Source organism: Sinohyriopsis cumingii, chromosome 8 (genome assembly GCF_028554795.1).
Source record: "Sinohyriopsis cumingii isolate HCF-2022 chromosome 8, ASM2855479v2, whole genome shotgun sequence".
NCBI classification, from domain to species: domain Eukaryota; kingdom Metazoa; phylum Mollusca; class Bivalvia; order Unionida; family Unionidae; genus Sinohyriopsis; species Sinohyriopsis cumingii.
Genome location: NC_142968.1, coordinates 88,892,996 through 88,919,950, shown reverse-complemented (window position 1 = coordinate 88,919,950; position 26,955 = coordinate 88,892,996). Strand labels below are relative to the sequence as shown.

General features: G+C 33.0%; 2 protein-coding genes across 2 annotated transcripts in view; one reads left to right on the top strand and one right to left on the bottom strand.

Annotated features, from left to right (window-relative positions):
• Positions 1–20,657, top strand: part of LOC149794101 (uncharacterized) — a 40,061-nt gene extending 19,404 nt beyond the window's left edge. The window contains exon 2 of the mRNA XM_089968071.1: positions 15,484–20,657. Coding sequence (XP_089824197.1) covers positions 15,892–16,905 — 1,014 coding nt within the window. The 5' untranslated portion in view covers positions 15,484–15,891 and the 3' untranslated portion in view covers positions 16,906–20,657. The remainder of the gene's footprint in view (positions 1–15,483) is intronic.
• The window catches only part of LOC149794100 (centrosomal protein of 78 kDa-like), a 122,913-nt gene that overhangs the window by 77,744 nt on the left and 18,214 nt on the right, over positions 1–26,955 (bottom strand). The window lies entirely within an intron of this gene.

The window sequence follows — 26,955 nt, the reverse complement described above, 5'->3', positions numbered from 1 at the left end:
GATGGCACTTCAGAGCTCTACATTCACCACACTGTAATAATCCATTGACATTTCATAAACTAGTTTTATAAATATAATTACATATCAAATTATAATCAACTTAGAGCACTACTTGTTACATTACATTTTTATTTCTTTTATTTAGTTTAAATTACAAAACACTCATATTGTAATCAATAGCTTGTGTTATTTTATAAAACTATATAACTTGAAATTTTATGCAACTAAAGTTTTTAAAACAGGTAAAACATTAATTTTAGAATACAATGTATTCTAAAATTAATGTTTTACCTATTTAAAAAAAAATAATTCTGCAAGGGGAAGAACCCTGCATAACTTCAACACCTGTGAGTCTTGATAGTCCATAACATAGGTTACTTCATTTGCTTTACTCTAATAAGAAAGCTGGGTCTGTAGGATGCATTGAAATTTCTTCCAATGCTGTCGATAGCATATGTTAAAATACAAATGATTTAAGGTTTCCCTCATTTTTGTACAGCCATCCATATTTGATGGTATGTCAACACCATTAGTCCAATACTGAAAGGCCCAATGAAAGGGCACTTTGTATCAAAATAAGTAACAAATTGTGTGCAATTTGTATTAAAGTAGTCCAATTCTGTGGACTTTGTGCCAAAGTTTGTTAAATACCGTTTCTGAGATAACGCTATGTAAATGTTCAACTTTTACACATGGCAGAATTATATGATTGCACTGAATTGTATCATTTGTATAGATCCGAAAGCATTAAGCAAGGATACTTTTGGATAAGCTTCAACAAAGTTTATTAAATTGTGTTTTAGATGTTATTAAAGTTTTTTTTATAAATATTTTTAGCAACAACAGCCATGTCTGATGGTTGACTGGCATCATTAGTATAAACTCAGAAGTCTCTCATGCCAGAAAGCCTCCTGTAAAATGTGGTCAAATTATGTATGGAAGTTTTTAAAAGAGGTAATTCCATTTTTAGTAATTTTAGCCATTTTTCATGACAAATTGGCATCATTTGTGTAAATTTGAAAATCCAATTACCACGATACTTCTGTCAAATTTAGCAAATTTCTGCTCACAACTATCTGAAAAAGCCATTCAAAGTTTTAATGTGATTTTACTAATTGCAGCCATATTTGACATTGCACTGACATTATCTATAAAACTCTGAAAGGGCTTTCTGCAAAGATAATTTCTATCAAATCTGTTCAAATTCTGTTTTTGGAGAAAAACAATTATTGACACGTTTTTCTATTTTAAGTAAGAGCGACCAAATCTGATGATGGATCAGCATCATTTGACCAATAAAAAAAAATCTTCAGGTTAGGATGTGTTCTATAAAATTTTATCAAAATCTGATGAGCAGTTTTTGAAAAGACACTTTTTTATTTTTTTTATTTTAATGGAAGCCATACACAAAAGTAGATCAGCATCAACTGAACAAATTTTAAAGACTTTCTGACCAGATGCTTTCTGTCAAATTTGTCAGAATATGCGTATTCTAACCAGATGCTTTCTGTCAAATTTGTCAGAATATGCCATATTCTGAACAAATTCAAAAGAGCTTCAAACTAGGGTGATTTTATTTCAGCAAGCATTTTCCTGAAAAGTTGTAAACAGCAAATGTGAAACGATGATGCATGACACACAACAGATGACACATGACACAACACAAAAAAGGACTATATCGTTAGGCTCACAGAGACATCATGACCATGTGAGCAAACAAAATGACCACCTTGCACCTTGACAAAATCAGAACAGCCTGAAAGTTCATCATACTGTAAGATTTTACTGAATTGAAAGATACATGGTGCCAATATTATGAGACACTTCCAACTGGTTTAAATGAAATTATGTGTGGCAGGAATCCCTCTCCTAAAACATGCAAGAGAATAAATGAGGCACCTACATCTGCAGCAGAAAAGAAATACCATAGAAACATTTGGAAAAAATAAATCTGCTAACAAAACATTTAATCCTTCAGTTCTGAAAATTTAAATTTTTATAGAAGAAATTCAACACATAAAAAAGAAAAATTCAACTGCTCTCTCTCTCTCTCTCTCTCTCTCTCATCTAAAGAATTACGAATAATATTGTGTATCTATGGATACTGTCAGCTTGGCCTCCAGATGTCACATACCAAGTAAGGTTCTGTTTAACATGCTTTGACAAGAAGAAAAAGAATAACCATGTTTCTCAAATAAATTCCATTGTTGCTGAATACCAACATAATTGAACTGAATTCTTTATATTCCAGAAATTCCCTGATTTAAGCAAAACAGAAAAAAGGCAAATATGTTAGAATCTCGAAGTATATTCTTTTTATTGTCATTTTCAATCAGCTTCCTCAACTTCAAGGTCAAATTTTAAGATTTCTAATTAAATTTACTTTTGAATCCTGGATAGTTCCCAAATTATTTAGTCTAAAAGTGTTAATCTCACTTGGAGAAGACATTATTACCTCCTGATACCTTTGTGGAAGTGACAGCTGTTGAATGATTGCACTGAAAATAACCCTAGATATTCACAAATGTTCAAAACAAGAAGCATAATTAAAAAGAAATTTTAAAAAAAATAAATGAAGCTTCTACGTTCAGCCCATCTACCTGTCAATTAGCTACTGATGGGTAAAAACTAAAATGAAGAAAAAAATCCAAGCAAATGAATGACATACATCGTTTGGAAGAAATAAGAAAGACCGTTTCTGTATAAATTCAACTACCAGTACGCAGTTTTGGAGAGACATTTTTTACAGGTTTTTCCATTACAAGTATTGACAACTATATTCTGTAAGGAATCAGAATCATCTGTACAAACCTAAATGACCTTTAATTGAGGATGATATCTGTCAAATTTGGTCAAATTCTTTCTAGCTGGTTTTAAGAAGTCATCTGAAGGGATTTCCATTTTAGTAATGATAGCTATAGTTTAATGTAAATCATCTGAAAAAAATTCATGCCATTATATTTCCCATTAAAGCATATCAAATTCTGCTGAGTAGTTTTCATAAGAAGCTGTTAACGGTTTTCTATTGTTAGTACTGGCTGCCATATCTGATATCATATTTGAAATCCTTACATGCAAGGATGCTTCTGGAAAATTTGGTCTGGCAAAAGAGCAATTAAATCAGAAGTGGGTGAGTGGTTACTGAATTAAATCCATCTAACAAGTTTTCTATTTTTAATAACAGCAGCCATATTTGATGGTGAATCAGCGTCATCTGTATAAATCTGAAAGCCCTTCATGTCAGATGCTTTCAGTAAAATTTAATTTAGTCAACGTAGTTCGGCCTAGTTTGAGAAGTTCTTTAAAGGCTTATCGATTATTAGTAACAGTGGCTGATGGCAGATCAACATCACTTGTACGGCTTACAAGACCTCTTTGCAAAAACGTTTTCTGTCAAATGTGTTTAAATTCTGGGGAATGTTTTCTGAAAAGAATTTAGTTATAACGTGGCAATAGTTCATGGCATCATTTGTAAAAAACATGAAAACCTCTATGTGATTGTGCTTTCTGTCAAATTTGACAGAATTCTGGACAGAGTTTTTGAGACGCCATTTAAAGTGGGTTTTTTTGCTGTATGTAGTATCATTAGCCATATCTGATAGCAGACTGCCAACATCTGTATCAAATGAAAGATATTCATGCAAGGATGCTTTCTGTCAAATTTGGTCAAATTCTGGATAGCAGCTTTTGAGAAGTCATTTAAAGCTTGTCCACCTTTAACACTGGTGGCCATAACTGATGGGGCACTGGCATAATTTATTCACTTGTAAAACCATAATGCCCTTCAAGTCAGGATGCTGCCAAATTTGGTCAAATCCTGTTTAATGGATTTTGTGAAGGAGTCATTTCATGTTTGTTTTTTTAGTTTTTGTAAAAGTGACCAAATCTGATGGTGGATTGGCATTGTATGAACAAATCTGAAATTCATTCATGCAAGTTATGCCCTCAACAAAATGTGGTCAAAACTGACCTAGGGTTTTCTGAAAAAATTACTGATGAATAGGGCCAAACCATTAGTTCACCTCACCTTGTGTGCTAAAAAAAACTATAGAAATCTTTTATATCTTTCTTCCAACAGAGCACAGAAGCTTTTCTTTATTTTATTTTTATTTTTCCACAATAACATGTAAATGTGAGTCAGGCTTCAACTAGCTGAATCTACATCGAAATCCTATTTTCCCTTAAAACAATTTGTGATAATTTATTCCACAGCAATAAGCTTGGAATGAAACTGACAATGTGCAGTTCTCACAGACATCTTAATGAGACTTTCAACTGAATCTATCAATATTATTTCTGTCTTTACTTCAAAAGTTGATAAAGTGGGGAGGGTAAACAAGAAAGGAATTTTTTAATTCTCTCATAAGTTCTTAGCTACCACATAATGAAACTATTATCTCTAAGTAACCATTTCATCAGTACATTTTAAAAGTAGCCTCTTTTCGTAAAAGGTATCACTTTAAGAAGCAAAGAAAGCCATAGTCAAAGGAGGTAAGACAACAGGTATATTTGGACTGAGTCACTCTGCATTAACTTCAGTGCTAAATGTAAGCATCATGATGGGAATATATTACAGCAGAAAAGGCAATTTATAAATTTATTATTTATTCATATTAGTCCACAATATATATATATATATATATATATATATATATATATATATATATATATATATATACAAATAACATTCAACTGGTCACAATGACCATATTAACTCCACCCCCACATGAAAATTTTCTATTTAAATGACATGTAAACAGCAGTCACCTGCCTTCTGTGGTCAGAGGTCATGAGTTTGTTAACCATATTAGTTTTACCATGCCTTCTGTGGTCAAAGACCACAAGTTTTTTTTAATGAAGCAGTAGTTTTACCATGCCTTCTGTGGGCAGGCACTTTTAGTGTATGAGCCAAAATAAATAATTTAGTCTACTGAAACTATTTCTAGATATAGGAGCAAAAAAAAGACACAAATAAAAAATTTGTTTCCATCACACATTATCAAATTTTTTTTATACTTCAAATGATCCACATTCTTTTTTAAGCCAAGAAAAAACTTCATTTATATCCTCGGTTATAACAGTTTTACAATGGCACACTAAAATCACTCAAATGGACTAATGCAACTAGCTGGAAAGATTTGCCAGAAATACAAGACAAGTTCTTTTCTTCTCTCCTTTTACTCTGTATTCCTGTAACTTCTTTTTGTGAAACCACTAATGATATTACTGAGAAACTCCAACATACCAAATTTTAAAACAAATAATATTTTTCTCGCATGTTTGAGTAAACATGTTCACAAGATATCTGTACATTTTTTGTCATGGCCTTAGAACATGATCTTATAGTTAGACGATCACTGAACCTGTGTCAACAAAAAGTTATACCCACTTGCTCAATTTGCTTAAATCTATAATTAATATCCGGAGGGGGCCAAAACAAGCAAGTTATTAAAATGGTATAATTCAAGGTATTCTTCAGATATATCTTCAAACTGATCTTGATAATGGGAAAAAAAAACATTCATACGTGTTTGTTAATATGCATACAAGCCAGTAAATCTAAAACACTGATTCAGAATCTATGACCTAAAATCAATACCAGAGTGCTGACAACCAACCTGTTCATTCAAATGCAACTAATTAGAAAGTTTAGACCAAATTTACAATTATATGTACAAGTCACTATATTCCTAAGCACAATGAAGTATACAAATTCAAATAATGACTTTTGATCTGACCACATGGTCAGTTAGGTTTAGTTCTTAAAACTCGTTCCCAAACAATGCAGCTATGTTGGCAGTCAGATCTGCACCAATTTTATTCCAAACCAAAAGATTATACTGCAAGTGTTTTATTGAAAATCCCATTCCAATGCCATCATTCATGCAAGAGGATTACTGTTTTATGGCCATTCTGGTGCAGTGTTTGAAATTAGACATGTTGCTATAACATTTTAGTGAAAAGTTTATGTCAACATGACTATCTGTTCAGAAGAAATTGCCATATTGAGATTTTCAGGATACCAATCAATACATCTATTTCGGATGTTGCATTAGCATCATTTTAATACAAGAACAACTTCCTACACAAGATATAAAGTGATGCTTGCTCTTCTTACATGATGGCATAGTCATCCATTCAGCTCATTTTCATTTAGGACCAACTCCATATAGTGAAAAATGTTTCCTACAAAACCCATGTTAAATATGACCACCAATTTAAGTGAGGTTGTGATAAGATGTTCAAAATGGCAACTTTGGCCATCATGCTGGAAGTACTAGCAAAACCGTTTATGTTCTTGAACCAATGACATATAAAATCTATACAACCATCTATTAGGGAGAAGCAAAAATAACAAGTTTTCGAGATGGCTGCCATGGTGGAATTCAAAGTGTGATCAGTGCCATTTTCATTTAAGGCCAACTCATTATCATTATCATCATCATCATCATCGTCAGTCCCGTGGTCTGGTAGACTGTAGGGCACTGTACGAGACTTAAACACCAGTTTCCTCCATTCCTCTCGATTTTCCGTCTTTCTCAGACAGTCACTCAATGTCAAGCCTGTCCACTCTCTAATGTTATCTTCCCACCCCTTTCTTTGCCGGCCTCTCTTTTTTCTTCCTTGTACAGTGCCTTGCAGGATTGTCCAAGGCCAACTACACTATTATTAAACTTCTTTCAGCGAAAATCTCAAGTCTCCATGGCCACCAATTCATGAAGGGTTACAATAAAAAGATTTTCAAAATGAATGCCATTGCAGCCATATTTGCAGTCTAATATTCACCCTTTTAATTAAGGACATAATACATATCATACAATGCTTTTTTCAGCAAAAATCCAATGTCTGTACAACCATCTGCTCAGGATAAGCAGTGGTAACAAGATTTTCAAGACGACCACCTTGGCAGCTATGTTGGAAATCTGATTAGCATCATTTTAATTTTTCATGATCAACTATACATCATAAGAAGTCTTTCAGCAAATAGACCATGATACAACTGTCCATCAAGGAAATAAAATAAAAACAAAATTTTCAAGAAGACGAACGCAGTGGCCTTACTAGATGTTATATGAACACAATTTTCATTCTAGACCAACTAGGTGTCATAAGAAGTCCTAAAATTAAAACTCCTTTATAGCTATGTGACAATCCCATTCAGAAGAAGCAGCAATAACAAGATTTTCAGAATGCTCACCATGGATGATGTATTAGGAATCAAACTGCACCATTTTCATCTAGAACCAACTAAACACCATACAAAATTTTCTTAGTTAAACCCCATGTCAATATTATCTATTCAGGACAAATAGCTATTCCTGTAAGAATTTCAAGATGGCAATATGGTGGCCATGTTAGAAGTTAAATGTACACAGATCTGTTTTTATTAAGAACCAACCTGACGTCATAAAAAGCTAGTCTCTTAGTGAATATTCCATGCTGATATAAAGATTAGTGGTATCAAGATTTTTAAGATGGCCACCATGGTGGCCATACTAAATGTAAGATCAGTGCAATTTTTTATTAAGGAACAAACGATACAGCATACTTAGTCTTTTAGTAAAAACCCATGCCAATATGAATAGCAGTAATAACAATATTCTCAAGATACTGAATGTTAAACTTGCACTAACTTCATTTAGGAAAATTACCTCAACTCATGATTAAGATGAGAAATTGGGAAAACATCTGGCATCAGTAAGTTCAAGCCAGTATTGTTGATACTCCTAAACTTCTGGAAGGCCATTGCCACAAAACTGGCACACACATTCTAGATGGTCCTAAATGAAGATGGTGCCGTTAGATAACCAATATGGCCATCATGGTGGCCATTTTTAAAAATTGCTGCTATTCTATGACCAGCAGAGCTACAATGTCATGAAGTCTTTAAATCTCCCTTCTACCCTAACAACTGTCCATGTTTACTGACATAATACTGAAATGAAGCACAACTATCTAATGTAAATGATTAAAGGTTTATCTAAACTTAAAGATGTTAATTCAACATACATTATACTTATGACTTTGATCTACTCTGATACTGAAATCCAGCCTGTTTTCCTGCTGAATACTGAAGCTGGTTTGATTGATGAGTTCCTGTTTTCACATCAGATTGCTCTGTAGGTATTTAATCATGGACCCAAGTTCATTTACCAGAAATCAGATACATCATCTGAAAAACTCCATCTGCAGCCAACCAATCAAGTTACAGTAATGAATCACTTGCAAAAAAGGTTTGGACACCAACTGCATTCACCTAATTTTCTAAATCTGATGTGTTGGGAATAAAATAGTCCAAAAAGAATTGTCTGCTCAAGCAAAAACAATGAAATACATTATATTTGTCTTAATGTTAAAAAGCAGCAAAGTCAGAAAAATATTGTGCCCTGGAGTCCACTGGCTACAAGAATGTTAAGACTTGTGCCCTGGAGTCCACTGGCTACAAAACTGGGCTAAATATTAAATACAGAATTTTTGTGTCTACTGTACATTTTTAACATATAACTGCAAAAATTATTTCATAAAATAGAATAATCATTAAATGACTTTAAAAAAATAAACAAAATAAAAAGGGAAGTCTTCACTCTAGAAATTTACCCCTGAGATGCCTTCCGATGACTACTGAATTTTAGCTGAGCTACCAGGGTTCTCTCGTAGCAGCCCAGTGGAGCTGCCATTTGATTTTTAAATTTATTGGGCCCTGAGAGCATGATCTCTTTAAGCATGCATGACTTCTAATATCTGATTACACACTCACATGAAAATTGCTCAAACAGCTGCATTTCCCCTCTCTCATCTATCTGAATAAATCCACTTTAATAGCCAATCACAGTGAACAGATTTCGTGAATATGATGTTAATCATGGCACAAAATATACTATAAGTGTATGCTTGAAAAACAAGCAATGAAAGAAGGGCATTTCAAGACTGTCCAGTCTGTGAACTGAAACATACACTAGATTTAATATTTCATATTGATTGAAGGCAGACAACAATGGCAGCAGACAGATATTCAAACTAATGTCAAAGATCTCATCAAGACCTTTGCGATATATTTACATGCCAGACAAGCAAAAACTGATATATCAATTTCTACAGGATCAGTCAATGCGGAATGACTTCAATACAAAAATATAAGTTCATCTTCAGTGCAGACAATTCTGATAACTCTGATTACCTCCTGTTTTGTCTTGATTGTATCAAATTATTCTTTCTCATTTTGTGAAATTAATCTGAAATAAAGTTGTTTTATTTCATGATTAAGCTTAAATTGTAGACAGGTCTAATGCAGGATGACGGCTAACAGCCTACATGATCCGACAGGGAATCAATCCATACACGTATTTCAATACATATCTGATCATGAATGATAGGTGAGAGCTTATTTGATCTGGCAGGAAATGAATTCATACACCAATCTTTATAAAACAGGCAGTTTTTCCATGGCTCAGGCCAGATAGCGATTTTTAAACCATACCATATGATGCAAATGTAACTGGATAAAACCAGATAAAGGGCGTTTGGTTGCACATGCCTTTTATAAAGTCACAAAAGTAGATTTTCCTCAAGAAATGCCTGTCCATGCAGAAATGTGCTGCCTGTCCATGCAGAACCATGCTGCCTGCCCATACAGAACTGTGCTGCCTGCCCATGCAGAACCATGCTGCCTGCCCATACAGAACTGTGCTGCCTGCCCATGCAGAACCATGCTGCCTGCCCATACAGAACTGTGCTGACTACCCATGCCCAATTGTGCTGCCTGCAAAACTGTACAACAAAGCAAATCACAGTAATCAAGAAAAAGATGTTTAAAATTAGGACTGGAAAAATAACATGCCTGTCCAATGAAAAAGGCCAGCTGAAACCGAAAGGATTCTGTTTTGGAAGACCAACTGTCATGATGAACCAAATTTTTCATTTGTTATCAATAACCTAGTAAGTGACCACCTACTTTTAGGAAGCCACATTTTGTGAACAAAAGGAGATGTCTCTCAAGACTGGCTTAACATTTTTCAATAAAGGCCTCTGCTGTTCATAAGCAACCTAGCTAAGCCACTGCAAGACAAGTTAATGCATTAAGAAAAATAAAGTTAGAACAATAATCAATATGGAACTTGTTTGACAATGTACATCCTGGTGATATATGATGCAGCTAAAAAGACCGATTATGTAATGCAATGTGACTTAAAATATGCAGTAATAAACACGTTTTCATAAATATATTTTGTATGTCCCACCATGATGGTAGTAGGGCATACAGTGCTGCCCCAATCTATCCATTGCCTGTTTATCACACCTCGGTTAAGTTTGGCATTTATTTTAGGCTATTTTCAAGGTCTTTAGTAGGAGAGTTCTAATTCTCATTGGAATAAAATTCAAACCAGTCATTAAAAATGTATTAAAGGTAGAAGCATATCTTCCTTTTCGGATTTTAAAACTGACTAGATATCTAAATACATGCACTAGCTTAATTGCCTGTCCTATGGCTGGAGTCGAAAAAGAAGTTTCACATATAAAAAAAATTTAAAAGTATAAATTAAAAAAAAATAAAAATTGGTATTAGTGAGTTTAAAGGAAATGTTGGATGCTGCCACAAGTTTCAAATTTGTGACCTCCTGTTTGGCAAGCATTACACAGAAAGAAAGACAAATGTGTCTATATGTAACATTTTAAAGGCTGCTGACTGATATAAAAGGGCAACTATTTAAGCTTTAGCAGAACTTAATTCCTCTTTGAGAAAAATCCTGAAAATTAAGAGTTGGAAAACTTTGTGTCTGTGAACAGTCTTTGTTTCAAGCTGAAACATTCTATAGCTCTCGAAAAATCCAGAAAACTTTAGTTGTAAAACATTAGGTCAGTGAACTTTGTCTCTATTTCCCAAAAAAAATAGGTCTGTGAATGTTGTCTCTATTTCAAACTGAACTGTTCTTTAACAAAAGAATGAACAAATCAGGAGCGTATCCTAGCAATGTTTTGAACATTTTGTCTGTTGAAAACAAAAGAGCAAATATTCAGCAATTTTCTTTAACCATCAAAATTAATATGGATTGCTGAATAACAACCAAGGCACTAACCCAGTGATACAAAAATCTTAATAAAAACAATGAGACTAGAAAATATCAATAAAAATGAGTCCAATGGTTGGACAGAAATTCAAGTATCAATAATGTATAAGGCAAACTGGGAGGAAAAAAGCCCCCCCCCCCAACATCCACAAACCACCACCACCAAAAACAAGAGTCCATTGAAAGGACATATGCTCTCCTGTACTGTCCAAAATGAATTTCCAGAAATTCAAGATAAGTCGATTTCTTATGGCTGACTGATGAAACCATGTCTGATATTCTTGAGTGTTCAGATTTTCAAATTAGCCACTGTGTCAGCCATGCTAGCTTTATGATTATGATCAGCACCATTTTCATTGAGGAAAAACTAGATACCATTAGATTTTTGGTGAAACCCTCATGTCAGTATGACTATCCATTCTGTAGAATTGGCAACAAGAGGTTAAATATGTTCATTGTGGCAGCAATATTGAAAATCTGGGTGGCACAAATTTCATTTTGAACCAGCTAGATATAATAAGACCGAATTTGGTGATAACCATATGTTGATATGAACATCAATTTTGGAGGACAGCTACAATTAAATGCTTCAAGATGGCCACCATTTCAAATTGACCTATTTTTCATTCAAAATGAACTAGACTATGCTGGAAGCCATCTGATGAAAACCCTATGTCAATATGACTTTCCATTTTGAAGGAGTAGCAACAGGAACATTTTCAAGATGGCTGCCATGGCAGCAATATTTGAAGTCTGATTTGACCATATTTATTCAGGACCAACTCAACATCATAATTAGCCATCAGTGGAAAACCCCATATTGATGTGACTTTCCATTTAAAGGAGTAGCAACAAAAAAGATTTTCAAGATGGATGTTGTGATGGTCTTACTGAATGTCTGAGCACCACCATTTTCATTCTAGTCCAGCCAGACCTTGGTATGAACATGTGTGTGTACAATTTCATGGGAATCATCCCAATAATTTAGGAGGAGTAATGATAACAAACTATGGCTAATGGAAAGACCTAACATGGATGACAACCAACAAGCCATCCCAAAAGCTCTTCTGGTCTATCACCAGTAAGGATAAAACTGCTAGGGATGATTATTACTTAAAACAGAGTTAATACTGGTATGAACTAATCAAATTAGAGTTAATACTGGTATGAACTAATCAAATTAGAGTTAATACTGGTATGAACTAATCAAATTAGACATGTAATTGATGTAAATATTATAGATAGTTCAAATGATAATACAGCCTCCTTTTGGCTCTAATGCACTAAAACTAAATCAAAAGTAAATCAACAACTTGTAATTATTTATAATTCAGTTTAGTCTTTCCTCTAAAATTTAAACAGACTTGTAATAATTATCATTTTTTTCTTCAAAAGAACTATAAAAATTAAAGTTTTTGAGAAAATTATCACATGTGAAGGAAAAAAGTATTCTTGTGAAACCATGATTTTGTGTCTGTTTTCTTATTTTGTTTGTTTCATTCATTCTGTATATAATTTGCCACTTTATCTCAAAACACAATTTTAGAAGATAAGAATGTATATCAAGTACAGCTGGTATTGAAATGTCCATGCAGTCAGCCCCTGACCATCATCATACACAAATATGCTCTTGCAAAATTTACCAGACAAATAATGCAGAAATTTGGTAATTAGTTAATATTTCATGTCTGTATAATTTAATTTCAAAATCTTTCTTTTAATTAAAAAAAAGTTCCCTTATTAAAACAAAATTGCAATCCTGCAGTTACAATAATTTTGAATAACAATTAATGCACAAAATCAACATAAATAATTATTGCAAAATTGTTATAAATCAAATTTCCATAGTTTTGGAAACATTGCATTTTTTTGCATGACTATTGTCGTTCAATTAATCCAATATTTCTTCAATTTATGATTTAAAATGCTAGTTCAATTAGATTTAACATTTCTGAGAATATGATCATTTGGTGTGAGCAACACAGCAGTTATGTGCTTCTCCCGTAAAGTTTGGAAAAAGTACCACAAGACGTTACATGATACATCTGCCAAGGGACATCTTCCTTGCTAAAGGACACACGGTACTAATTATATGGAAGAACTGTGAACCAGTCTAGAAATGGGTGAACAAATAATAGAGAATTTACAGGTCTGGTGGTCCATAATTGGTTAATAATGAAAATTAAAATTTTAGTAAAAATATCTTTTGAGAACTTATCCTATATGTAATTTTAAAAAAATATAGATAAATTTCTACTGATGCAATTTTAGTATTTTTACAGGCTTGACTCAAGAGTACTCAGTAATAAAAGTAGCACCTGATTCATTTGGTGCAGAATCAATAACATGTATTTCATGCACATATAGATAAACAAAATGCTGCAGCTCATATGGTGTTCTCTGCACATAAGCTTGCACCAAGGTTAGATGTGCATGGAGAATTATAGGTCTCATCATCAGCACCCAGAAATTTTAAGTTATTGAATTTTGAATATGATAGTGTTTCCATATGTTTACTATTGTAGTTGAATTAATACCTTGAGTCCTAAAGATCTTAACATCTGAGTTAGGAATATGACTGCTATCTGACAAACTGTTGACCTGGGTCAAGTTTCTCCAAAATAACTATAGGGGATTAAAACTAACAGACTGGACAATGAAACAGGTCACTGCCTTAATGTTATCCTTTAATGTGACCTTGGCCTTAAGGGCAGGGTGTGTAACTGAATAGGCAAGAAACTTAAAATTAAGATATACAACAAGACAAAGTTTAAACAAAATGTCCTCACTATTTAAAACATTTTCCTCTGCATGGATAGTGATCTCTGATATAAATTTTCCCCTTCTTTTACTTTCACCAGAAGGCATTGCCTTTGGCATGGCTACAGTATGTGAAACACAATCTATACAAGATATATAACTGGCTAATGTTTCATTATATCATATTCATTTACAACTTATGGTCCAAACAAGTTGCTGGAATTACATTTTCTCTTGGTGCATCTTGACCCTAAGGCCTGATGCATGGCTATGGCATGTGACACACTGTCTCCGTATGAGATATATATTTGTACAATGTTTCATTAAAATATCTTCAGCGTTTCAAACATTAAACTATAGACAATGCCACAAGTCACCGAATTATACTTTCAATTACATAGTCACTATCACCTGGAGGTGAATGGGGTGGGGGAAGTTATTTTATGCAACATAACTGACATCAAAATCTCTCCAAACATTATGGATGAGAAAAGCAGATGCTAAGAGATCAATGTATGGATAGACAGAAGGATAGATAATGCCTTGAAATAATGCACCAGACTTAAAACAGACATACATAAAATTAATTACATTACTTCTGCACTGACTACTCAATATGCACTCTTTCCCTTCAAGGAACACTTAACAAAATGTACAGGTTACAATTCTTTCCCCACATTCAAATCATGGAGCCCTTTTCCTTCCCACTTACTAATTTTATGATGAAATTATTACCATTTTGTTACAAGTCTGACATATTTTTAAAAAATATATCTTGTTTAAAAAGGTTAACAAATAATAAAAAACACATTTGCTGAAAATATGTTTTGTTACTCTAGGAAGATAATACTGGTTGCTCCTGACTATTTTCCAGTTCAAGTACTTTCATACTAATCAATTTTATAATTGGATTAAAGGAGTATTTCCCAAATCATTCCATGCATAAGAACACATTCATTAACACAAGCAATATTAGACAAGGTCACATATTCCTCATGTGTCCTCAAGAAGCATGACACCAATCTATTGAGCCGTCTGTGCCATGCGACTATAATAACATCATGGACACATTCGTGTATTTAATCTATTGAGCCGTCTGTGCCATGCGACTATAGTAACATCATGGACACATTAATGTATCTGAAGAACAGAAGTTTAGTGCATGAATGCCTATCTTGTTAAACATACAAAACTATTGTCTCATTTGCCTGGTTGCCTGCAGCTAAATCAATTAAACTGGCCTGCACGCATTTAATTGTCTGACGAGAAACTGTCTTATGAGCAGAAAAGAAGAAAAACCTTTAATTAATAATTTTGTAGATTAAACACAACAAATAATAAACAAATTGATTATTGGTCAAAGAATCTACAGCTGACACAATCACACGGTTTGTGTTTTTTTTTAAAAACGCCATCACTTCAAGCTTTTCACTTGCATGTGGAGACTGCTGCCCAAAACCATGTTTCTCTGCTTTTATATTTTGCAATAAAACTTCAAAGCAGTCCGAATATTCTTCTATTTATTCTTGAAATAAATTCATAAATTTTACTTTAAAGTATCCTCTTTTCTCATGATACAAATTATCACTTTCTACTATTACTAGCACCAATTATATTAAAGACTTTATACTGACATTTTTCAAATTATTTTTTCCAGGTAACAAGGAATCAAAACTATGTGGATGTCACTGTAACCAACAATAGAGGGCCATTAACACTGCTACGTTACAACTGAAATTTACTGTTCCATCAACACATCAAGAACTACTTCAGCTAGTATGCAACAGCTTGTAATGTCTAACACATCAGTATGTACACAGGAAAACATTAATTGCTGACATGTGTCAGTCATAACTTAGGCATAAACTACCAAGTTATCCAGCATAAACAAGGATTAATGGATTGCAACTAAAAAGACACATATGTGATAAGATTTTACGTCCATTAAAACTGTGCTACAACTAGAGAGCTGTCATAAACCAGAGATACTGAAATTCACTTCTCCCTAGAATAAACATCCAAAAATATATTTTATGTTCAAGTCAAAAATCCAATAAAATACAAAATGATATTACTTCAATTACTGAATAATACAGGCCACAAGCCAAAGAACAGTGGAAATATTTATTTATTCCCAAAACACCTCCTCTATTTGCTCAATGTAACAAATGCAGTCAAGTTAAGCATTTACAATACATCGGATGAATTAATCAGCAATCACAGTGCAGTCATTAATTCAACACAACCGAGAATCAGCAATATTACTGCATCCTTGCTGAACACTGAAGAAATTCTACAAAATCGCAAGCATCACAAAATAATGCTTCTCGTACTGATGCTAATTTTTATGGCCATCACAATATCAATCACGGTGGCTATCATCGTATTCTGCCGCAAGAAAAATTCAGTGTTTATTCTTCAGAAAAGTGAACAGGACTCCGATGTAGAAATGGATGACATGAATACCGAAATAGAAATAAGTGACGAAGATTCTGACAATGACAAGAAATATAAGATGAGACACAAATGTATGAACAAATTTTCCATGACGACGGCAAAAAGTGATGAGTGTTTAATAAAAGCACAACAGATATCCTCTGGAAGATATATTTCTTTAGAAACAAGTAGCCAATTGTCAACCCCCCTGCTCAATAACACACACAGAGACTTCCAATTGGTAACTGAAGGAGAAAAATCATTTAAATTATTTGTGACAAGAGGCTCTACGCTCCCTAAATCAAAGTCATTTACAAGCATTCATGAAAGTCAGAAACTTTTACTAAATGCTTCAAAGTCAGGACAATACAATGAAACTTCTTTTGGAAGTCAGCAGAAAAATGATTTTAAGGTTGAAACAATTGAGAAAAAGGAGAAAGAATATATTCAACAAATGCCATCACAAGCATTTGCAGATTTTAAATTTAGATCCCAGCAAAACCATGGACAGTCAAAGAGACCTCTAAGGGAGTACAGAAGTCTGCCTCCTGAGGAAACTGATTTCCATAAAATAACAGATAAAGGACTCTCACAAGATGATGAAGATGTCTACCATTTTGATGGAAGACTTCAAATCATGTAACTACGGCAAAGATATCAGCATTGAAAATGCCATTCTGAATTTAGTAAATAACTACAACATGATTTTTTTTAATTATAGGCCATGATTACTAAATTTTCTGTGGGAATAATTTTGATAATTCACTGGAGTGGAAAACCAAAAACATAATTTCACTGTCCTGTCAATAAAAATCAACATTATGACCAAGATAGCTGAGCTATCTTCAGACACTTGTGTGGTCTAGCAGTATTAGTATGACCACCTAGTATGCAAATGATCAAAGTTCAAATCCCACAATGTGCATATACTTTTACCTTAAATTATTTTTTCAATGTGCTATTTTACCTTAAGTGGGAAAGGAGAATTACATTACATTAAAACCTGTCTTGAGAGACCACTGCTATGTGAGACCACCTGTCTTGTTGTTATTGTTGTGGGGTTTAACGCCATATTTCAGCACACAATAGGCTATACATGGCGGCCAGTATTAATGGTGGAAGAAAACCCCGGAAAGAACCACTGACCCATGAGAAGCTACTGGCAAGCTTTCTCACATACCCACATTGGCTGAATCCAAGACTCGAACCGCCGCAACCACATGTCTTGAGAGACCATATTCTCAATGCACAAATTTACTGATTATATAACACTGTGACCTGTTATAAGTGACCACCTGTCTTCCGAGTTCACAGTGTTTTGGCAGAAGACGTGGTCTTTCAAGACAGGTTTTAAGTTACTACTGATATTTTCTGTGTAAATATACATAAAACACAGCAGAACATAAATGGCAAACTGCTGACATTATCACATGGGATATCGAAGAAATCTACTACTTCAATCTGTTATATATATTGATAGCCAATATGTTTGAATATAAAAAAGTAATAAAGTTTGCTGCTCTGAGTGAATACTGGATCTATTTAATCTTGTGGGTGAAAGGCTTCAGTATTTTCTCTCACAGCTTTGTCACTTACGAAAATAATGAGTTTTTCACCCATCTGATGAAATACTGTACATGTACATAATTTATTTAATCATTTCAAGCAAGTATCCCCTCTCTATCTCTCTCTCTACATTTACAAAAGTAAGAAACATGACAAGGAAAAAGCTAAATCTGTCAGCACATGTTGAATTTAAATCATATTTACGTATTAAGTTGAACTCTTCTTCTGCACTCCTGAAGAAGAGTCACTGATAAATTCATGACAGTGCATTTCTTTCATGATAAGCCCAAAAGGTCTTCTACTGGATGGTGCCCCATGGATGGAATCCCGGTTCCAAGTATTATGACATGTACATTTTTTGTCAATTTTACTACAGAAATTTGTGAAGCACTCAAATATTAAAATATTACCAGGCATTTTGATCAAGGGCATCCTCACATTCTGATTCATATTTATGCAAGAGATTTTTCTGTCTTGGTAGCAAGTTCCACTACCAAATGTTAAGCTGATTCCAAGTCTTATACAATTAAAATGTTACACTGATTCAAGTCTAACAATTAAATGTTATGCTGATTCAAGTCTAATGCAATCAGATACTTTGCTGATTCAACTCCAATGCAATCAAATGCTTTGCTGATTCAAGTCTAACACAATTAAATGTTATGCTATTTCAAGTCTAATACAATTAAATTGTATGCTGATTGAAGTATAATACAATTTAATGTTATGCTAATTGAAGTCTAATGCAATTAATTGCTTTGCTGATTCAAGTCTAATACAATTAAATGTTTTGCTGATTCAAGTCTAACACAATTAAATGTTATGCTGAATCAAGTCTAATGCAATTTAATGTTATGTTGATTCAAGTCTAATACAATTTAATGTTATGCTGATTTCAAGTCTAACACAATTAAATGTTATGCTGATTCAAGTCTAACACAATTATATGTTATGCTGATTCAAGTCTAATGCAATTAAATGCTTTGCTGATTCAAGTCTAATACAATTTAATGTTATACTATTTCAAGTCTAATACAATTAAATGCTTTGCTGAATCAAGTCTAATGCAATCAAATGTTATGCTGAATCAACCCTAATGCAATTAAATGCTTTGCTGATTCAAGTCTAATACACTTAAATGTTATGGTGAATTTGAACATGTGTCCATACAAGCTAAGCACATATAATATTTCAGTACAATGAATAATCTCTTAACTTCTACCAAATCTTGACTAATGAAGTAGCACAATACTGAAGCCTATTGGTAATATGTACACATGGTTTCAGTTAATTGTAATATTTTGCTGCAATTTCCCTCCATATTGCCAGTAATACCTGAAAAATGCTGAACAGACCTACTAGAAATCTGGGTGAACAAGGTCTGATAAGATTAGGAGAAGGAAGGAAAGTATTTATTGTACAGAAGTTAAGATTGCCAACACTATCACTAACTCTATTGTAACTATCACTAACTCTACCTTAACTATCACTAACTCTACCTTTATTTCTCTACTGCTTTAATACAAGATAAGCTGGAATAACTAAATGTACATGCATGTTACAGTGTAATTAAAATCAAACACTTTAAGCTAGTACCTATTCATTATTATTTTAGTTTTTTGCAGTTGCCTTCTACCATTTAGTTTTTTTTTTAAATATTTAGTGAATTAGATCTCCACAAAAAATGCCAACTTAAACATGAAACACATGGTACTGGAAAAAGCTAACCACAGAAATGTACTGGCCATAAAAACAATTTGAAGATTTTTTTATATAAATTAACAAGAGGCCCAAATGACCCATTAATGCTCACCTGGTAACTAACAGGAAAACTTGTGAAACTGGAGTACAAGGAAAAGTTTGGCTCACTCAGTTGATATAATGCATATTATAAACCTACAAACAATCATAGGGATGCTTGCAGTTTCATGCCAGAAAAAGGTGTTATATTGATTGGAATAAGATTTTCATCTTCACACAAATTTGTATTCCTTTGAAGAAAATACCATGTCTGAATTACTCAACAACATGATGTTAAACAATTACATATGTTCTCTCGTCTCAATTACGTACATAGTTTATGTTTGATACAAGGCATTGATAGCCATATTATGTCAAGAAGCTGCTAAAAATGTTTGGAGAAATACTTAATAGTGGGTGTCTAATACTGTAACCTATGAATTAAATTAAATGCAGTCTGGTCACAACATTCATAAATCTGGAATTCATTTGTTTCTTTTTTCATTCTTTTTTTATGGACAGAAAATCTCAATGGTCAGAGTCCAGAAAGATGGAGGGTATGAATATTTGGATTATTGACAGTAATTTAATATGGAACTGTTTCTGGTATATATAAAAAAAAATACTTTGTCATTGGTTTTATTATTATTCACATTTCAAAATACAAAACAACAAATTAAAATAATAGATAGTTACTGTATTATATTACAAGTAAAAACAAAAATATAAACCAGAAATAATTTATTATTAATTGTATTAATATATGAATTGCCATAAAATAATGTATATAGATGTAATAATATTAAAACAACAGCGATTTCATACATTTTAAAATGTCAATACAATTTTAGATATTTGGTGACTTTGGGTTGCTTTTGATGGGATATAAAATGCATTGTAGCAAATTTATTCCCAAGATTTCATGCACTCATTTGTTTTGGGTTCTTTTTTTTAAACCTAATCTTATAATTTATTTCATCTACTCTGAGTGTTACTTGTTAAATTTCAATATCTTTTATCAATACAAAATGACATTATATTTAATCCACAGGGTGTATGTTGCTAATTAAATAACTTGTTTTATCTACATCTATGAATCATGTTGTTTTTTGTTGGTTTGTTCATTTTGTTCCAATTCTGCTTTATATGTTTTGGCAAGCAGGAGAACTCAGTATAATCCCAAACCTGTGACCCCATTTGTCCTTATTATAGCTTACTTGTTTTAACATACAAAATGGAAAGAAAAACATGTTTTAGTAAAAATGGCAAGCGAGAATCATTTTTACAAATTGTAAGGGGCCCCAAGTGGCCAAGTAGTCTAAGGCAATCAACTTTACCCACATCTCACCTCTATCTGCATGGGTTCAAGTCTCAGGCTCAGCCAGTGTGAGTATGTGAGAATGCTTGCCAGTAGCTTTCCATGGATCAGTGGTTCTTCACATGATTTTTCTGTGTTTTTCTTCCACCAGATATACTGGCCACCACAGTAGTGCCTATCACCTGCTGAAAAACAGTGATAAACCCCAAAACAACAACAATCATAATACATTTTAAAGACATCTAGTTCTACACCTATTTGATTTCAGTCAAATTTGGTTAAATTTTGTTCTGCAATTTTTGAAAAGAAGTCATTCACATGCTTTACTTTTTAGCAACAGAGGCCACATATGATGGTAAATAAACATTAATTCTATAAATCTGAAAGGTCCTTGTGCCTTGATGCTTTTCTTTCAAGTTTGGTAAAATTCTATTGTTTTTTAGAAGATATTTAAATAGTTTCTATGGGTGTAAAAACTTGAAAGGTCTTTAAGCATAGATGCTTTCTGTCAAGATTGCTTGTTCTAAAGAAGCACTAAAAGGAAGTTCATTTTACTATTTTAACAGAGATTTTTCTATTTTTAGTAGTGGTGGCCTAATCTGAAGTGAATTAGCACAAATTTTAAAAACTTGAAAGGTTCTGTTTTCTGTCAAATTTATAATAAAATTCTGTGCAGATATTCTTGAGAAGACGTAGTTTTATCATACGTGTATTTGATTGTGGTGGCCATATTTGAAGGGTAGAACAGAGTCATACCACATGCTCATTTGGCCTAACGGCCAGGTGAGCTAAAAATTGTAGAAATTTCAATTAAAAAATCATCAGGTCAGAATATTTTTTTATTTATTTTGCCAGAGAAACCTCAACGATTTATATGATTCGTATGATAGTGCAAGTCCATCAATCTTCTGTCATAAGCTGGAATTAGTTTAAAGACCAATCTGCTCACAGCAAGTAGGCAAGTCATGCATCATACTCTAATGAAAAAGTTAACTTCCCCACGTTAGCAGTAGTTCTGCAGGCTCAAAATCAATCAAAAGAATCCTAACATGGGAAAGCTATTAAGATGTAAAAGTCTGATTGCCTACTGACTTCTATCAAAGCAAAGGCAAAAATAATTTAAAACATTTGTACAGATAGCAAAATAAGAGTTTTGAAGTTGCAATTAATAAAGTGATCCACGATCTCATCTTTAATGGCTGCTATCATCTGTATTCAATTTAAGAATACATTTCCAATTACATGCTTGAATATAAAAAAACATTTGATTAGAGATGGGAATGTTATCTTCGTCTATGAAACTGATACATTCGTACTGCATGCAGTTATGAATGGCATAATAAAAAAATGAAACAGACATCAGTGTAACCTGCCATAATACAAAATGATATATGACTGCCAAATTGAAATATCAATAACTATTTTGCAACTCATGCTGGGGGATAATAATCCAATACTAGTTTTCCTCCTGAGAAGATTACTTCCTGTAACTAAGTGGAATTTAGATTGGTGTAAAATTATACAGGAAATTAAGAATCTATTCCCAGCTATCTGCAAGTGGAGAGAGATGCCAGTATTATCAGACAGAAAAGGATTTAGTATTCCCTACAGGACAGAATCATTACAAATGCTAGTAACTTTCTAATCTTGCTCGTAACTTACTAACTTTCTAATCTGTATGCACGTGTGTGTGTATGTGTGTGTGTACAGAGAAGGTGATAGAGAGGATATTCTCTTTTTCTTATGTTAATACATGTACTGGATAATTTCAATTGTTTTTTTTAACCAAAATGCGACATTTTAACAGTTGCAGGCCACAAGTTAAAATATATCATTTCTGGTCCAACAGGATAAAATATATCCAGCAAAAAACATAAGAAAAGAAAATTTTCTACTTTATTACATACCAAACTTGCTCTAGAATTGAAGTTAGGATGATTAAACTCACTCTTCTGCACAACACACTCACCTGATTTCATAAATTCAAATAACTTTCATAATCTGTTCCTAGGAATACATGTGATTTAAGAAAGCAGTGAGATTGGGTTAACTTAATCTGTTGCAGTAAATTACATCTTTTTATTCTGTAAACTAAACAAAACAACGCAAGTCCAGTTCAGCAATACATTGCAGTGGGTAAATCGTTGTTGCTAAGGAAGTATGGGGAAATAACTTCACAAAGAAGTGAATGGCTTCTGGTCAAAATTCTTTATCAATGTAAGACAACTTCCATTCATTTGTTTAAGCTCACAAAGTTCTGTTTTGTTTATTTTTTTTCTGTAGGTAAAACTTTTGTTGCCATAACAATCAAGCATTGAATGGCATGATAGGAAATCTTCTATTTTCAAATGTGAAAATATAATTATTTATATGGCACAGGTAAAAATAAATAATGAAAAAATATGGAAATGATCTTACCAATAAGTCTCTATAATGAAGTGAATATATATATATATATATATATATATATATATATATATATATAATCTCTGTATGTACTCAATTTTAACTCAAGTCCATCTGCCCAAATCTGCCACTGCATAATGCACCAGCAAATCAGGGTCTGTTTCTTGTTTTTCTGATTACTTCAAACAAACAAGTTGCAAATTCTGTTAAATGAACAGCTCCTATCTGCCCAATGAAAGGAAGAGCATAAAATGTCCAGTTTTAGTGTTATATTTCTTTAATTACATTTTTACAAATACCTGCAACACTACTGGTAAAGTTTCTATTTTAAATTACACTTCATCATACATGAAGATATTGTCACATCAAAAAGTCCTATCAATCTGAAAGTGATTCCAAGACAACTAATACAGTAAATTGAATTTAATCAATCAACCTTAGTTTTTTTAAACAAAATTTTATAACACCTTCTGTTACAAAAATGAAAAAAATGCTGGGAGCAAAAGCAAACAGGATAATGCAGGTTTATTTTCAAATAACTTTGCCCCAGTTCAAGCAAACATTTTCTTCAAACATTGTACAAAACTGTATTAGGGATGCTTCACAACATCACTGAAACCTTTGGAAAAATTCTGTCAAATAATAAATTCTCTTGCAATAAATGTTGCTGTAAGTCATGACTGTGCCCCCTTAAACAAGAGACACAGGTGGAACTGACATTTCCCACCTGCCTCATGAATAACAGTTGAGCAGTTAACAAGCCAATCTTATGCAATACTGTTAAGTGTATACTCCAAATTACATAACAAAATTTCTAATCTTTAATGCATGTCAATTTAATAAGGTGTATCACTTGTGAACAAAATTTACAATTTTAATATACCTGGGTAAAATTTTAGATATTTGCAGTGGTCTCTCACTCAAGAGGGACTTTCAAGATATGACCCACACACACACACTTCAGAGGACACAATGCCTAACAATTAAATAAAAGAAATTTACCATTCTATCCCCCTCAAAAGGCAACTCATTTAATAAGACCAGCTTTTCAGAGCAGAATGGTGATATCACAAATGTGCAGCCACCGTAGTTACATTACGTACAAGGTTTAGGTGGCTCTATCAAGCTTTGAAAATAATATACAACTCTGAAATACTTGAATGCTGACTCGTAATGTTGATGCCCCTAATGCTGCCATTATAGTCAAGACCAGAAACACTATCATGACAGGATACAAATGTTAGGTTAATATCATTAATTTATCCAAGTTTCAGTTAAAACTTTCAGAAAACTTTAACATAAGTTTGAATGTTGATACCAATGCCACCAAAAAAGTGATTCCTATGTCTCATGATAAGCAAAGGAAAAAAAATAACCATAGTAAAACAAGTTATCCAAATTCATCAATTTGCACAATTATTCATAAAAATGCCACGTCTTGATCATCTCAGTTTAATTTCATGAAGTTCTGTAAAGTAATACATTTTTACAAGTGATGACAAACAATGCAAATCAAATTCCAATCATCTGATTCATAAGTGTAGATCGTGCTCATAAAATAAAATAAAAGCCTGCTAGCAACAATCATGGAAGGTCATTACTACTGTACTATCTAGCAAATTGACCAAGGAATACTCATATGGCAGACTGGGAGCAGGACTAAATCAAATTTACCTAAAAATTTAGATGATACAATTACCAAGTTTTATCAAAATAAATCGGTTCAGCAACACAGTCCTGAGAGCAATATCAAGCTGAATCAATTTCATACCAGACCGTCTCATTAATATAATTATGAAAATCTTACTCCTAATCAAATTTGTAGAAGATCTTGATGATATGTGATTATTTACCAAGTCTGATCAAAACGTGATCATGAATACAGCTTCGTGTGGTAGCTAGATCAGCTGTCAGATACCGTGCCATGTCATTATCATGTATGACGGTATAATCAATATTTTTTGTCTGAGATCTTGATAATAAATGTTTACATGCCAGAGTTACAAACTCTGATGAGAAATATGCCCTATATAGTGATAAAAACTAGTTTTGACGAACCTGAAATGCAGAGACACAAAAATGATTAACAAAGGCATACAATAAGCTCACTTGGCCTTAGACCAGGTGTGCTATAATTTTAACTAGAATGTTAATGAAAGACAGATGAATATTAACATTTTACCCACCAGTCCTTCAAGAGAAATCTTCCAAAATGATAATCTTTTTGTTATGTTGGTCCTGGTCTGGTTATCTCAGTCTCTTTTGAAAAATATCTATTGATTTTTGGTTATAATACAAAGGTAACTGGTATTATGTAATTAACTGTCATGAAAAGATAATGTTTTTTTGTCACCGAGTACATCCATTTACGATTTTACTGATGTTTAAAGATTTATTCAAAGTTTTTTCTAGGATAAGCAATTGCTTATTATATAAATCAAAGAAGAAAAAAAAGACATATGGAGGTTGTGGCCAAGATAATGTTAAATAACAGTCCCTGCAGTGCCACAAGAAAGACAATAATCTATCCACACACCAGGGTTTTCCAATTCACAGTATACTTCAGATCTATAAATCTCTCCCTTTGCAATATGTATTCACCGCAGGTGAAAGAGACAAAGCATCTATAGAAAACCCTCCATGTACAAAGAGAAGAATTCAAAATGCACATAATTTTCATGTCTATAATTGTGGACATGCAGACAAATAGAAATTTGTGACCATTTTGCTGCCATGTACAATGTGCATTAGTATCTCAAAAGGACTACATCACATCTTCATGGGCAAGTGAAGAAACTGAACTGAGACATAGATTATCAATGTCAAATGCAACACAGATTCTGGTCAAGATGGTCAAAGTTTTAGTTGAAGAGCAGACATGAAAGTATGATCGATGGACAGATCGATGGACTTATCACCACTTTCCACATAAAAGTGAGGGATAACTGATAGATTGCCATTGGTACATTAGCATTTCTCCACACAATGTGAAAGATCACAGGGTACTGAGAGAAAGAAGAAGGGTGGATGTCTTGAGTGGCTGGGAATGTCATATATAACTGTTCCTATTTCAGAGGTATTCATTTATTCTCTCAGAATAGAATAATACTACTAATGTAGTATGTACTTTATCAAATGAATATGTTTTAAAAGAAGCAACTTTAAGAAGAGATTCTAAACCACATCTAGTAATGGCAGCTTGAAATTAGAACTCAACATATCTCTTAAGATCTCCAACAATTGTGTATAGCATAATCCATTTTAGTCAAAGTTCCATTTCTTGAAAGCTACTCAGCACCTATCAATGGGATGATTGCTGATTGCTATTTCTACAAAAAAACTTGAAGGTTATTACATGATGAATTTCACTTTTTTTTTGTCTAGACATTATGTGCTCAATAATTGGATTACAATGACATGCTTTGTGTGAAGGTTGGCAACAATCAGAGAAAACAATTAAATAAGTCTGCTGATAATAAATTAGCAACATTTTTCTTGTGAAAATTGATTACATACTTACAGAAGTATCTGCTGGAGTCAACAAATTTGACCAAGCTGCACAGATGTGAAAATGACAGTGACCACGGGTGAGCATAACACTGACATGCCAGACAAAACATACAGCATCTTTACATTCTCTAGCTCTTAACAGGTTTGACACAA